Here is a 16,894-nt window from a genome sequence, read left to right as displayed (position 1 = left end):
GTTTTGAATTTTGAAACTTCGCATGCGCGTATAAGTAGGGAGCCAAAACAAAATAGGCATATCAAAACGTAAAAATCGTCAATTTTTTTTCTTATGGTCATGGCCACATCCACTTGTTGACGCTTTTCATATAACTAATTTTACGTATTTTTAACGGTGTAAGATGTTCGTTATACTTCTACAAATATTATAGAACTTTCAAGGGACAGTTGCTTAATCTTTTAAAACAATAATACATTTCATTGTTATTTACTGTGGTCTGCTGTTGGAAATATTTAATTGATATGGCATCCCTGCATATACTCTTATTGTAATGGCAGTGGCCTATGCGCTGTATGGGTGCAGTCAGAGCAGATTTTCTAGGATATAAAACAAAGTATAAAACATAAAAAAATTTTTATGATTCATTGGATGAATATAAAAATGGAATTAGAAACATACTTACAAGAGTAATAATTTTACTTTTTGGTACAAATCGCACAATTATTATCCATAGTTGAAAAATCATTTAATAGTTTAAACATTTTTAACATTTAATTATTATAGGAAACATCAATTAAAACGTATACGTTACATACTATATCTTAAAATGTAATACAGGATCGGGATTATAGTGAAATAATAATGAATATAAATATAGGTAAACGTGACATTCAAACCTCCGTGATTGTGATAAATTATAACGCGAGCAAATGGCGGTGAGAAATATCCTCGAGGAATCGGGTTGTCGTTCAAAAGCTGTGACGTATGTATTATAATGTATAAAGGTGTTCATTTAGTTTATATTCTACCATCATCGTACACCTGATTGTGCTGTCGAAAATGTGACTGCACAGTTAAAATGTACTAATATATATACTACAGCGGTACACAATGTTTGTTGGAAAATTTTAGCCAGATGGCCGCTAAGTGGACGCACTGAGTGGCGTGGTGGCCGTGGTGGTCTGCGTTTCGGACACGGTCGGGTTTTTGCGGAACACGGCCAACTTCTGCACGGTCTTCCAGTTACAGTCGAACGCGATGAATATGAAAGCGCCCTGCAACGAGTTGAGCGCCGTGTTGAGCGTCCAGGCTACGTCGCTGTCAGTGACGGCGCCGATCAGCGCGAACACCCACGCCAGTCCCATCATCAGCGACAGGCGCACGTAGATCTTGAGGTTCCTGCGCGTCCGGTTCACGGCCGTCGCGTTGCTGCAGCTGCCGCCCGTCTTGAGCCCTTCGTCGGAAGTGGCGATCAGCCGGACGGCACCGAAGAACGACACGTAGTTGGCGGCGATCGCGGTTCCGGCCGGGAGCACGAACAGCGCGACCAGCGACTGGGGGTTCCGGAACCAGCAGTCGTACTGGAAGTTGGGCCGGAGCTCGGAGAACAGCGAGTCGGAGGGCTGAAACTGCAACTGTACGACGGCGGACAGAGCGGTGAGCGCGGCGGGCGCGAGCCACGCGAACAACGAATAGACGATGAACCGGCCGCGACGCTGGCCGCCGGCCACCCGGAGTTTCTTGGTGGACGCGTGCAGCACGATCCACACGTCGGCCGACATGACGAACATCCACGCGAAAGCCGCCAGGAAACCGAACTGCGTGGTGAGCGCTGACACGAGGCACGGCAGTCCGTCGCCCGGCGGCACGGCCCGCAGAGCCACTGACAGGTAGCCCGCGTAGCCGACCAGCAGGCCCGTCGACAGGCTGGCCAGGTTCTTTTCGGGAAGGTTTTTGGGCTCGGCGCCCGCGCAACATCCGCCGCATCCGAACAGCGCGAGATGCGCCACCAGCGCGACGGCCGACACGCACGATCCCGCAACGCCCGCGTACGACAGGTACACCGCGTACGCGGACTGTTCGTACGGCCGGAGCAGCCCGTCCGCGTCCTCGGTGCACACCTGCAGCGGAGACCCGGCGCCCGTGGCCGCCACGACGGTCGGGCGGTCTCCCGTCCTGTACCGGACGCGTTTCTTGTACGCGTACACGTACGCCGTCCCGTTATCCGCGGTCCGTCTGTCGTACTCGCCCTGGCCGAACGTCACGTACGTCAGGCACGCGCCCGGCAGCTCGTCCCGGATCACGTTCCTGCACTTTGCCGCGAGAACGTCGTAAATCTCGTCCGGGGCGCAAAGGTCGCGCCGTTCGCCGGCCGCGTGCACCGCGAACAGCGACCCGAACCCGTGCGGCGAGCTGCTCAACGGCGGCGGCGGCGGTTCGCACGTCAACTGGTCGGTGGTCAATCCGTTGCACCGGGCGCAGTCGGCGTTCCGGAACACGCGCCTATCCCGGCCGCCGGTCGGACGGTACTCGAAAACGACGTACGTGTGCGAAGCGCATGCCCGGGCCGCCGCGGCCGGCGTACCGTCGGGACAACCGTCCACGGTCCGGGCGGATCCCTCGTTGACGCAAGGCCGCAACGGCGGAGTGCCGGCCGCGTCGTCCGGCGGTTGGATCCGGAAGTTACACGCGAGCAACGTCCTGTTTCCGTAGTCGGCGTAGTACCACTGGCCGTCCCGGTACAACAGGGTGTGGTCGGACGCGTCCTCCAGCCGAACGGTCGCGACCACCCGGCCGCCGCTTCCGGAACACTGGAACAGCGGTTTCCAGTAGACGACCCGCCGACGTTCGCCGTTGCACCAAGCGCACCAGACGTTCTTGTATGCGTGGCCGGTGTCCGCGCTCGACACGGGATAGGCGGATATGAAGTCATTGTCCCGTCGCTCGCACTTGTTGCGTATCTCGCGGTCTATCGACGCCTCCCGCGGACACCTGTCGATCATCAGCGCTCGCACCGCGTCCGTGCCGTCCGTACCGTAACACTCGTACTGGCTGTTGTTGTACGCGTTGCCGGTGATGGCCGCAGTCTGCTCTGACTCCACGTAGGACTTACTGTCCCGACAACAGTCGCCGTATAGCTTGCAGTGCGAGTCGTCGTAACAGTGCGACAACGTTTGATGGCTGTATTCGAACGTTTTTCGACATATCAATTCCGTTTCGGTCCTAAGTACGGAAAAATTGTGTGTTCATTTTTTTTTCAATTAAATTCAGTCCAGTTTGTAAATTTTACTCGATTTCAATATTTCGTCTTACTCTATTTTATCGTCATTTCTTCGATCGCATACGACACTCTATGCCAACAAAGATTTAATTTTTGGTCCCATTTAGGTCCGTTTCACAATCATGCGATTGCGAAACTGGCCGTATCCATGATTTTATATTAATAACTTTATACGGATTGTATATGGACTAATTATTATTATTTTTTTTAAAAAAAATAGGTTAGATAATGTTAATAATGCAAATGCGACTAATACGTTTTTATGAAAATAAAATAAGATATTAAAATGCATATAATAGATATTATGTAGTTATAACTACTATCTGCGTATGAATACACACCTCTTAATAACGCCGACGTTAAACGTTTTCGTGTTCGGATTTATTGGAGCTTCATCATCGTCATCGTCATCGTCATCGTCCAGAAGCAATGTGGTTTCATAATCGTCCGTTTTTGATCTATAATAATATATTATTAATTAATCTATGTAGTAGAACAACGACTTTAAATATAAATAAAAATAAATTGTCTATATTCGACATGGTCCAGAAAAATTAGGTAAACATTGTCGAAATATATTAAGTAATTCAATAATATTTTAATTTTTAAAATAATAATAAATGATTTCTAGGAGGCATACAATTATAGGTCTACTACAAAACGTGTGACTGAATTAATCGTTACTCGTTACATAATTATTGGTATTTCAATAATATAAATTTAGTTGTTTACAAAAACAATACAATACAAAGTATCAGATTTTGTCGATATCCTCTTTAGGCTACTTCCACCGCGTCCCACAACCGTTTTCTGACTTAAGCATCTGAATTATTATTTAACCTAAAAAATAGACATGCAATGACATAACGTAAAATTATATCGTTTAATATCTAGTTCTAGTACAATATTATTTGGTAATATGTGAATAACCACACAAAGTGAACTATTTAACCCTTTTATAAAGCGTAAATTTCGTATATTTTTAGATTCTTTAGTATAGCAATATTGTGGGTACCTATAGTTGTTTTACAATATTACTTTTTGTGCTTGATATTGTTAAACAATAATTTTCAAATTTGAGGATGGTTTCAAAGAAAATTCAATCTAGTTGGTAGATGCATACCTACTAAAAAAAGTGGGACATAATTAAAATACGCCAAAACTTACGCATAACTGTATGTCAATAAATATCTATATTTGATAAAATAATAGGTACTATGTATTTAAGTATAATGTGTACTTATATGGGTCATACTATAAAGTACTATCCTGTGTAAAACAACAAATGAAAATTGTTAGTTTTATGCGAATAAACATTTGCTATATGCCGATACCGGTATAGCTTAGTACTAAATACTATATATACTTTACACCAAACATTATCTATATTAGAGTACAGTCAATATTTACTTACTAATAACATTTCTTTACTAACTTAAAATAGATACATAAACATTTGTTTGTATTTACGTGGAAGTTACATTTGTTTTGCTATATACCTATGTACCATGTACCTATAAATCAATATCTAAAAAACGTATTAATTTATTTGCTGTATAATTATCAAACGACTAATTAGTTATTTCAATAGTATTTGTCTATACAACTTTTTTTATTTTGTGAGGATTGGAATATTATGCGAATTTTTAAACTAAACGGATACACCTATGCAAATGGTAAGCTAAATATATTTTTTTTAAAGAGATCTCCACAGTATGGACATTTCAGATATATTTATACCCTTTTTTTATACTGACTTATGCTAAGATCGATATAATATGTTAATCATAAAAAAAGAACATAGCCGGTGATTATATTTGAAATTAAATATACAATACATAAGCCAAAAGTAACTATTTCATAAAATAAGTACCTGTTTGAAAGCTGCTGTCGGTGTTTCTAAAAAATACACGGATGCAGTCTAAGTGTTTGTTAAAAAAAGTTGTATCTTCTAAACATCTAAATCATGCTGCATATTTTCAACGTAGCTCGTCGTTTTTGGTGTTAATGCTATAGTATGTGTTTGACATTTGTTTTGGTGTTAATGCTATAGTATGTGTTTGACATTTGTTTTTGATGTTGTGTCATTGCATATTACAATTTTATGAATAACTTATAGAATATAGATACAATTGTAAAATTACGTATTACATTATTATATTTATATTATGAAATATGAATTATAATATAATTATACTTTACACAATACACGTATAATAACAATATACAAATATAAATAAACCGAAATAAAATATTAACATAATATAAACATAAACCGTCAGTTCTTATTTTTGAGATTACATTATTACAAATATTTCTCAGACTGATGAGCAAAAATAATTGATTAACTTGAAACACAAACAATATACAATTAAACTAATTAGGTAGGTTGGTGAGGTTCGTGTTATAAATATAAAATATTTTACGTATACCAATATAAATTTAATGTAATGATTAAATTATTGAATATAACTTATAGATACTACACATAGTGTATAATGTATATATAACCAATAAACTATAATTTATTAGACTTAATATAATTAAAACGATAATTTAAAAATAAAATTATAGTTTTTATAGTTTTTTTTATATAATAATATAGGTACTTAATACTTATGCCAAATTAAAGTATTAAAATTATACAATAAATTATGTGTTTGGCGTGTAAATAAAGTATAATATTATTATTTGTTATCGAATTGCATCAACAAAATTAATATTTTTATTTTGGTAATAATTATTATTATTGTTAACAATTATATATTTATATTCAATGTCTTAGAACATTAATGTCAATAAGAACTTTTTCTCTGTATTTTACTATAGTTTTTTTATTATTACATATGTTAATGTTCATGTATTAAATAAATATTAAATTTTCTATAAGTACGGAAAATGTTACTTACTTATTTAAGTTGTTAAGATCTTGATTTCGAATGTCAATAGCAGCTATCCACGACTCAAAGAAAATAAATGTGGCGATAATCAAATGTATTCTAATATTCTGTATAAACACAAAATAAAAACAGTTTAATTAGATAAATGTATATTTCAGTTCATTTAAAAATTGTCCTTATAAGTTATTATTTATATTTCAGTTAAGATCATTGAACAATAAAATCATCAAATTATGAATTAGCCAATATTAGTAGGTAAAATATAATAATTAATAATTTTAATTTATAATCAATAATACAAAAATTACTAACCATAGTCTTATTAAATCATAATTATTATTCTTAAATGATTTTCTAAATTAATACCAAACGTTTTTATTTTATGCGATTAATATGCCTATGCTATATTATTGTTACATACAATAAATTATATTTCCTACGCGAGAAATATGGTTAGTTCTTATACTTAGTTTTTTTTTTATTTGAAACATTTACTACAGTTAAATTAGTTAAAGATATGTAATAGCGGCATTATAAATGTTTTAAACTAATACTATAAAATTATCACTTAGTACTTTATTCGGTCATTCAAAACTTGCAAATTCTTATACTTTTTACTTTAATTTACTGTGAGAAATGAAAAATAGAAATGAGAATAGCAAAAATTCAAGATTTTACGAATTTATAAGACGTTCAATTATTTAAAGGATTTAATTTGAATTTAATATCTTTCTGATGTGCCATTTAGCTTTGTGACAATAATTCAGTGTAATTAATTTGTCCAACAATTGGAAAAACATATGTATCTAACACAATGTGTAACATGAACGAAGAATATAATAAGAAGTTGAAATGTTATCAGCCCCAATCTGTTAAAATATTAAATTTAAATAAAAAAAAAATAGAATTTAGCAGCATACTACAATTATCATAGGTGTAAATTTAGCTTGTTAGAAGAGGGGAGGGGGCTAAAATTATAAACATAAAACAGTATCTTGGAAGGCTTTATCCCTGTAGCTCATACATACAAATTTTACTATTTTATTACAACATTTATTATACAAGATATGTATAAATACTTCAAAATTATTTATTTATCGGTGTATACATAACGTTGTCGTTATAAAATATTAACGTATAGCTCAATCATTTTAATTGTTTAATACAAATTTACAATACAAAATTCTTACATGAACCTTAAACGTTCACATAACACATACCTATCGAAATTAAAGTAATCCTTACCTGTTGAGGAATTACGTAGTACATTTTATAATTTTCTCTAATAAATAACCTAAAATTTGTTGAAAAACTTAAAAAAATTAGGGGGCCAAGTCTCCCTGAGTCTCCTCCCAAATTTACACTTATGGAACTAACTAGCTCAACAATGTACGGTAGTTGTTCCTGTGCTTTTAACACCTTCATGTTAAAAAAATATTGAATCACTCAGCCATATTTAAAAATACTACATCTAGCAAAATTATGCTACGCACTGCCAAACAAATTTTAGACAATGTGAGTCTAAAATTACGACTATGAACACAAAATGTATAACTATACAGAGGGTATACAGTATTTTATACTTCTCATTATGTTACTATAATAGAACCATTTACAGAATAATATATATCATTGGAGTATCCATTCGGTAAAAATATTGTCTTTAATTTAAATAACCCAGTTTTTAAAAATTATTAGTTTAACAATTAAGATTAATACTTAGATTCATGAGCTGTATAATATTTAAATTAGATACGTAATTTAGGTGATGGTAATGCTTACGGCTGTATGTAAACTGTGACAAAACCGATAAGATACATAAATATATTTGTACCCCTATTTTTTAGTATTTTATTATTTTTATTGGCCTACTATATAATTTACTTGCGTATCGATTATACGGATGACTTATGAATAAGTTAATCGTAATAGTATAGTATATGGCTAATAATTATAACTCATCAAGATAATATATGTATTACAATTTAACCACACACATGCACCGCTAAATAAAATGCACACGTATTTAGAGAAAAGTTGGCCTGCTTAATTTTGGTACCGCTATAAAAACACACTCATTTGGCGCTACTGCATCATTAGAAGTATACATATATATATATATATATATATATACATTTAATATATATATTTATTAATTTTATAGATATTTTATTGAATAATATATGAATATCTAGTTTTAGTTATCGTTTCTTTGATCTGATCTTACTTTACGCAGAGATAATATTTATTTTGAAGTGCCTATTACCAGTATAATCTACAATAGTATTCTTGATAAAATTCTTGTAAATTAATTAAAGAAAATGTTCATATTGGTTTGGTATTATCAGGGTACAGTTTTAAGTTTTAACTAAACAGCTATCAACATTCAAAGCCTAAACGCATTTTGTATATAATTATAGTAAATCATTGGCATTGTAGATTTAAAAACATAATGTCATCCTGTTTGTTAAATATTTTGTTCTTATAGCACGACACGTAATCTTGAATAATTTAATATTATATTAGGTACCTATCTAAATTCTAAATCGTTTATCATTTTATAAAACAACCATTTTTACTATCGAATAATATTACACAATATAATAATCTAATATTACTTATATTGGGTTACTAATAAAATCGTACCTAATTCAATTTTTAATTAATGAACATACTATAATTTATTTTAACGTTATAGACATGTTAGATAGGTATACATTTTATGGATAAAATCCTAAACGAATGCTTGAACACATTTAAATATCAATTATTTACGAATAATTGCGACTGAAACGATTGTTACAGAACTTGGATATTACTATGTTTATTATAATTTGTATCAAATTAATAATGTCACTATTACGTCCCTTTTTTTATTGCCCATTACAGAAGTTATAATTTTATATTTTTACGGCATATATGTAAATAACAAAAGGTGCAAAGCGTAAATTTAGATTGAAAAACAGTATAATAGTATGAACAAATCTTAAAATACTATTAAAATGTATTTTAAAACGTGAGGTAAACATTGACACCATTAATTGCGTATTTAAGTCGTTATATTTTAATGTATTTGTTAGGAATATCTTACTTGTATACATGCTGGTTATAACTTATAAACAATAACAGCATGAAACATCTGTGATCTGTTCATTGCATTTTCTCTGAACAATCTTATAAAACTGTTATTGTTTGGAAGACATTTTTAGTTAAGGCAGTATTAATAATGTAACTTTTTCAGTCTATTAGTTAGGTATTTGTTTAAAATATTAATGTTTATATGAATTATAGTAAACATATTTTTTAAATACACTAATATACTACTTATTTTTTTTTAATTAGTCAATAAGTTTATTTAAAATGTTTTAAATTATATTTTATAAAAAATGATATATTATTATTATGATTATTTATTTTTAATTTATTTTCATGTTTATATCTATAATTTAATATATAATTATTATTAAGTTGTTACTATTTTTTTCGAAAATATTAATCTGATAACTTTAATTGACGTTTATTATGTAATTTATTTAAAATATTCAACTAACAATTGAAATAAATATGTAAGTAATAACTATAATGCTGTAGATTTCACTATAAAAAAACATTTGGTTTTATCATATAATTTCTATCATTAAAGCAAACATACATGAATGTTTTTAAAATTATAAAAGTGTAAGTAAGTTGTGTAGGTTACAGAGTAATTTAAATTAAAAAAAATCATAATTTGTCCAATGAAATTATACTAAAATTATTATAGTAGAATGTACCAAAAAAGTACAGCATAATATTATGCATATTAATAAATTATAGTTTTATTATAATACTCATAAGTCATAATACTCAAGCAATACCTAGCGGTATAGTTGTTTAAAGTCAGCCAAGATAAAGTGTTACTTTCTTGTAGATAGGTAGGTTGATACTAATCAGAACTCTTAGGAAATATAATTTTATCTTACACTAATAATATAATATTATGTAAAATAAATTGAAAAAAATATTAATAGTAAAAGATTAATTGTAAATACATTATTCTTATTGACATGTTTACAATTTTTTTTTAGTTTTTATATAGTAAATGTCATGTAAAAATTCAATCACGTATAATATTATGTAATTTATTGAATTTATTAAGGCATCGTATACAAGAAATAATAACATTTTTAAATAGGTACATCTGTTTATTTACTAAATAAAATATTATAAATGAAAAAATATGCTAGTATAGTTTTCATACCCAATCACCTATAAATTTACTACATCAGAATTCTAGTATCTATATAATTTATATTAAAATAAATGTACAACTATACTTCTACTCACGTCAGCTTTCATGATGGCGGTCGTGTCGTATACTATATCACATCCATGATCAATAGAGTGCAATAAAGACTAAAATAACTTGTAAAACGAACAAAAAGAAATAACCAAACATTGAAATTTTTAAAATATTAATAATATTATAAACAGCACACTTATGCACAACGTGGTTAATATCTTAACGAGTGAACCATTGCCGGTGGCAAGCACTATGCGACTATATAATACCTAATCATAATAATACACTTATCTTGGGCGGCGGTGATACCGAAACACATCGCCAACGCATGTTCATCTCGCCCCCACCAACTTTTATGTTGCCAATATGCCATAAGCTTTAGGTTCTTTTAACGCCGTAGCTCGCTCTTCTACTATAAGCGACTGCTGTCTGTGTTATACAGTTTGAATTTGATTTTTTTTTTTTTGGAAAAAATTGTTTAAAATTGTTTACAATTCATTCATAATTTTGAATACATTGCAAAACAAATTATGTATAATATAAAATATATTATATAGACCATAGAATGAATGAATTCAAACTTTAGAATTTAGATTAAGTCATTCGTTCGTTATTAATTCAAAGTGCAAATATATATAAACGAAAATTAAGAATTTTTATTTTGTTTATCAATTTATTTTGAATTTTATTTAGATTTTTTTTTTAATGTACATTATCTAGAAAATCAATATTAATTATTGCTATGTAATTATTAAATTCAAATAAGAATATATTATTAAAAAAGCTAACTAAAAAATAAAAGCTCTTGTAAAAAAAAAAATATGTTTTTGGATACATTCACTATGTTATTAACTATTTCATAATATGGAATGAAAAGTTTTGGATATTATAAAGAAAAAAAAGTCGCACTACCTACTCTGTAGTACATGGTATGTATTTAGAGTATATTTCGTTAAAATTATTGAAGTGTTAAATTTTAATTCAATGAAAAGCATTGTATACGAATAACGATTCTGAGCAAAGATGATTCATCAACTTCTATCCCTAAGAGTATAATTATATTATAATTGATTTATATTCACCTAACTTTTTAAAAAAACCTCATGTAGGTACATTATTATTATTATATTATCATAGGCCATAGTATATATAATTATTGTAATTAACTTATAATAAGTCAATACTTGTAATATTTACAATAAAGCACTTAACAGCATAATAACAAGTAATATTAGTTTAAAATTAGGATAGGTAGACACTTAAAAATCGCATTGTAGGTATAAAATAATAAAATACTTAATGGTATTAAAATTCAAGATCCTACGATTGCATATACGAATACACGTATATATAATTTATACATAGGCTTGTATGAAATATACATAGATGGATTAAGATATAATATGATTAATATTATAATAATATGTAATTTAAATTTGTGTTTGCCATGTTTATTATGTGATGTCTATGATTTTATCTCAATATAATATTTTATTATAACAGTATATTATAGGTACCTACCTATCTATAAATATATAAGAAATAATGTTTAAAGACTAAAATGCGAAAACAGTAAAATGTGTGTTAAAATGATAAACAAACTATGTTGACACTCAAAATTTAATAATAAATTAATATAAAGTTTTACGCGTTTTAGTAGGACGCATAAAAAACAATTTTGGTAATGCGGTCGTCGGATAAATATTATTATATTCTAGTATTATTATTAAAATGGGCGTTGAGTCATTATTTTATTACTTTTATAATATTTGTTCCATAATTGATAAGTATTTTAGTACCTAGCTATTAGCTAATTAGTTGTGTAGATAGTTTTCGATTAAATTGTATACTATATTTGTAAACACAGATCAGGTGAATCCAAACTTAGTTAAAATAATGGATCTAGATCAAATGTCAGATTAACAAGATTATAATATAATCTATATATTATGATATCAATATAAATTATGTTGTGGATGTTGGAAGAGAAAATATTATCACCAAGATTTTTATTCTTTGTGAAAATATACAATATTAAATTACATTTATATATAAGAAACTATAACTATAAATGGCATATTGCTTATGAAACATAAAACTTAAATCAACTCAAAGTGTTGTATTTGCTTTACCGATCATAGTATGCGCAATTTTGTTAGCTTATAACACTAACCTAACTTCAGTTGTTATTATCATGGAATATATTATAATGCAGCAATGCACTATTGCACTGTAATTATTATAATACCTATACATATTAGATTTTGAGCGGAGCTGTGAATGCAGCGACGTGGTCTGAGGAGGGGTCTATCCCCATTATCTTATTATTATTTTATTATTTTTTTTTTTTTTATGGCCCATCACCTTTATATTAGAGTTCTTATTACGTAATGATTTATACCTCAGTCCATAAAAAATTAAAATCATACGAAGTAGCTAGAAACACGTATTTCCAACTCTATCGTAGTAAAAATTAAGATTTTATATTTTGTTTTACAAATAATATTATATATACGTCATTATTACAAATTAATTCAACTGTGTAATATTAATGTCAAAGAATTTCAATAAATATTTAACATGCTATTTCGGTGGAAACAATTTTTTATAAATCAATTTTTTTTTTACATAGCTACTCATATTTTCAATTAGATGCTATAAGTAATATTAACATTTCAAAATTTAGTGATATCAATATATTGATATTTAGTTTGAATATTATACATTCTTATTAATTTTTTCAATATTGCAGGTACATTAGTGGGATTAAAAAAAAAAAATTATTAAATATACATGATATATAAAAATAACGACATTCAATAACCTTATTTTTTTTTAATCATACATTTTTATTTATTTTTAAAAATAAGCAGTTTGGTTGATTAGTTAAAAAAGTTCTATGCCAATATTTTAATTAACATAATTATGTAACAATTAAAATAGTATTAGACAATATAAAATCATTTGGTTAGTATGTATACGATTTTTACGGGGGGATATAATGTTAAATAGTATACATATCATATAATATATAGATATATAATATACCTATACTAATATAAATGTCTACAATTTGAATCATCGATAAATAAAATAAAAATGACATTATTTGAGCTTCAATGATAACAATAATAATGTTGATAATATAATAATATAGATGATAATAAATAACGTACTGACGTACTGAGTAACTCTAATTTATTCAGGGTACAATACTATGAAATTAGGTTTTTAAAACGAGAGTTCATATTTCGTAATTAGTAATTTGAAAAATAGTCCTATAAAACAAAATGTTAGAATGAAGGGTAGTTTGTCTGTGGAGTGTGGACTTGTGACTAACATTTTTGAAATTTCGCATTAACGAATCAATACGTAGTGTTTTTTGATCTAAAATATTTTTGTTTTTGATACCACACAATTGAAGTGGTGTATAATAATATGTTGACGGCACCGCAGTGGAAAATTGAACGAGCAAACGGTTCTGAATGGCACGTAAATCGGTGGTGATCAGACAAAAGTCACAAACTATTTTCTGTGGAACAGAAATATCACGTCTTCAGCAAGATGAACCAATTCCGATCGAACACTTTCCTGCACTTCGCTTCGAGCAAGTCGTTAATCTCGTCTGAAGTGCAAAGTTGGCCAGCTTTCAAATTGAAAAGATTTTCTAGCCTAAGATTTGAAGATTTATGTATCTTTGGGTCACACATCATCTGGTCAGTAGTCAGTTATTCAGGGTTTCAAAACTTTCTTTGTGGCACGTATTGGTCGGTACTGTACTCAAACATTGTGTACGTGTACGATGCGCAGGCCTGAGATATCGCAGCAGGCGTGTTGGTCGGACAGCCGTTCACGGTTGATTGCTTTAAGCGCGGCCGCAACAGCACCATGTCTTCTTTGTCCAGGGCCACATAAGACTCTACGTACGAGCGCAGAGTTCTCTCTGGTTGTTACGACTCAGCGGCACACAGCTTCATCCAATCACGACTACTGGCAGACTTCGACTATGTAAACAATCCACGAACACCAGACCAACGTCCTCACGGACGCCGGCCGATCAAATCTTTTGTGCGTCCCGTCAAAGGTATTTACATTTGAGTAACGTCTGTAAATTTAAGTCCAAGTATGACCACTGGTTGTTTTTCTAAATAAGAGTTTGGTCGATTTCCATGTGAATGTCATTCTTTACCGGGTCATAATCGGAATCGTAACACTCGAACAACGGTTTCCAGTTATAAACGACTCGTTGTCGTTCGCCATTATACCAGGCCATCAGACGTTCCTGAACGCGTGTTTTGAATCGGCTGAATCACCGCGCTGATGTCCGGAACCCAATCGACCATATATCATCACCAATCTGTTCACACTTGTCACGGATTTCGTAGTTAAAGAATACAACCGTGGGCGCCATTGGACACTAGTCAATCACCAGCACTATTTTTGCGTTTTCACCGTGGCCTATACCGTAGCACTTGCTATACCGGCCATTGTTATACGCACTGCCGGTGATTGCAACGGTCTACTCGAGTTCGTCGTACAACGTATACTGTTCTGACAACAGTCACCGTACAGTTTGCAATACTTGTCGTCGTAAAAGTGTGAAAACTTTTGGTCATTGCACCAGAAATGTTCGTTGCAAATCTATACATCTTCAAACCTGTTACAAATATTTTGTATTAAGTACAGTTCATATTATTTTTCAGTTGAAATGCAAGTCGGAAGTCCTTTCAATCCATACATGCTCTTTTCCGTATACTATATTATATTCTCATCACTCGACCCTAATCCAATTTCTTCGCCTTAGAGTCTATTTCTAACAATATAGTTAAGTTTTTTGTAACTAAAACCATGCTACTTCTAAATTTTGTTGATGGACTAGTTAGTATCTCTCTCTCTCTATATATATATATGTACATAGGCTATAAATTTGTATAATTTATTTATAGTTTTATGCTTTATATCTATAGTTTTACTTATTTATAGAGCAATATTTTAACACTTTTTTATTAGTTATTGATCAAAGTGGAGTATTCCAGTTATTTTTTTAAATTTGTTCACGTTATTTTGAAATCATATAATATGTTCGATATTCACATATATGTTATTGAAGAATAAGCGGGTTTCAAAACGTGCATATAAAGTTGACCCACTTAATAAGTGGATTATAGTTAGTAAAAAGTAATCTATTAATTGTAATTTGATTATTTGTATTTATTTACAAACTTATGAATTATGGTATATATTTTTTTTAATAATGATGAAGTAGTTAGAATAATTACATAATGCTCTATAATTAATTATTTAAAACATAAATCTCAATTGTATCTGGTCCGCATATCATTATTGCGGCGTAAATAAGTATTTAATAATTTGTGGTTTTGAAAATTCTGTGTACATTGAGCTCCGACTTCACACAATATAATTTTGAAGACCCAACATTACACGTTTTTCATATCTATATATTGCAAAACCTGTGCGATATTTATTTTCACTGCACTACCGGACGTTCCGTTACACTACTTACCACGATTCAACATGGCCTAATAATAATATATATATACTACAACATTATCCGGTCTTATGCGTTCCTCTGTAGATTTCAAACTTAACCCGGTCAATTAAAAAAAAAAAAAAATTCATATGGGTACGCATTAAAAAATAATATAATAATATTATAATAATCTAATCCTGCGTGTATACACGCACGTCAGGCGCCACGGTACGTTTCCTTACATGTGCGCGCTCACATACATACACATGAGCCACTCACCGTTTTCATCGTTGGTATGTAGATATAATTATTATTATTACGTAAGAATTCATTTTAGTACACCGCGTCCTATCCACAATACACACTAACTTTCACCTCCCAACTCATCTGTGTTTAGAAAAATAAAAATAAAACGCGTACCACACACATTCTAACATTTAAATATTATTACATACACCGACGTCCGACACATTGGTGTGAAACATAAGAAAATAAAATATATTATATATTTGTAGTAATATTGTACTAATCGATTATATACTACTGATGTTTTTCGTTATACGATAATATTATGGTCTTAATATTATTATTTTTTTGAATTTTTATCATTTACGACTGCTTTTATTCATACAATGTTATACCAATGATTTGATAGACAATAACTGGCTTTTATTGAATTTATTGTAAACGACTCTGACTTTTTAATAATGTTAAAATAAACGGATGAATTATTATTTTTTAACCAGTCTGTAACGAGAAACTAGTTTTTTTTCTATCAAACGTCAGATTTAGTTCATTTAATGAGTTTATATTAATACCTCAACGTGCAGATAAATAGGAATCAGATCAGCTGCTCCATTGCGGTGGTCCGTCGAGCCCGTCGCACTATGACTATCGTTCGCCTTCGACCTATAATTTAAAAAATAACAAACAAACTCGCATAGATGTGTAGTCGAACACTATAAGAAGAACAATCAAACAACGATTCGAAATGGTCCGAACAAAATAAAATGAAAGTCATCCTATGTCAATACTGTTTTAATTATCAAAATGATAATAAACAATAAACCGTACGCAAACCACGTAATTGAATTAATCGTAACATAAACATCTGAAATCAAAAATGTAAATTCAACGTGCATATTACTGTAAATACCTACAGGTTATACAATTTATTA

At 31.4% G+C, this 16,894-nt stretch overlaps 1 protein-coding gene across 1 annotated transcript; it reads right to left on the bottom strand.

Annotated features, from left to right (window-relative positions):
- Window positions 1-556: 556 nt before the first annotated feature.
- On the bottom strand, window positions 557-10,462 carry LOC113560768. The gene is made up of 4 exons (XM_026966826.2): window positions 10,270-10,462; window positions 5,953-6,050; window positions 3,385-3,501; window positions 557-2,985 (listed from the first exon to the last, which is right to left on the bottom strand). The coding sequence occupies exons 1-4, from the start codon at window positions 10,279-10,281 to the stop codon at window positions 906-908; spliced, it is 2,307 nt and encodes a 768-aa protein (XP_026822627.1). The 5' UTR covers window positions 10,282-10,462; the 3' UTR covers window positions 557-905.
- Between the last annotated feature and the right edge of the window lie 6,432 nt (window positions 10,463-16,894).

This window comes from Rhopalosiphum maidis, chromosome 4, assembly GCF_003676215.2.
Source record: "Rhopalosiphum maidis isolate BTI-1 chromosome 4, ASM367621v3, whole genome shotgun sequence".
Taxonomy (NCBI): domain Eukaryota; kingdom Metazoa; phylum Arthropoda; class Insecta; order Hemiptera; family Aphididae; genus Rhopalosiphum; species Rhopalosiphum maidis.
The sequence above is the reverse complement of the archived record's forward strand: the minus strand, read 5'-3'. Positions and strand labels throughout refer to the sequence as shown.

Bases quoted from the DNA above. Each gene is read 5' to 3' on its own strand.
- LOC113560768 (XM_026966826.2), bottom strand. The intron at 3,502-5,952 runs GTAAGTAACATT...ATATTATTATAG, and splicing joins GATCTTAACAACTTAAATAA to ATCAAAAACGGACGATTATG. The intron at 2,986-3,384 runs GTGTGTATTCAT...TTCCGTACTTAG, and splicing joins AACGTCGGCGTTATTAAGAG to GACCGAAACGGAATTGATAT.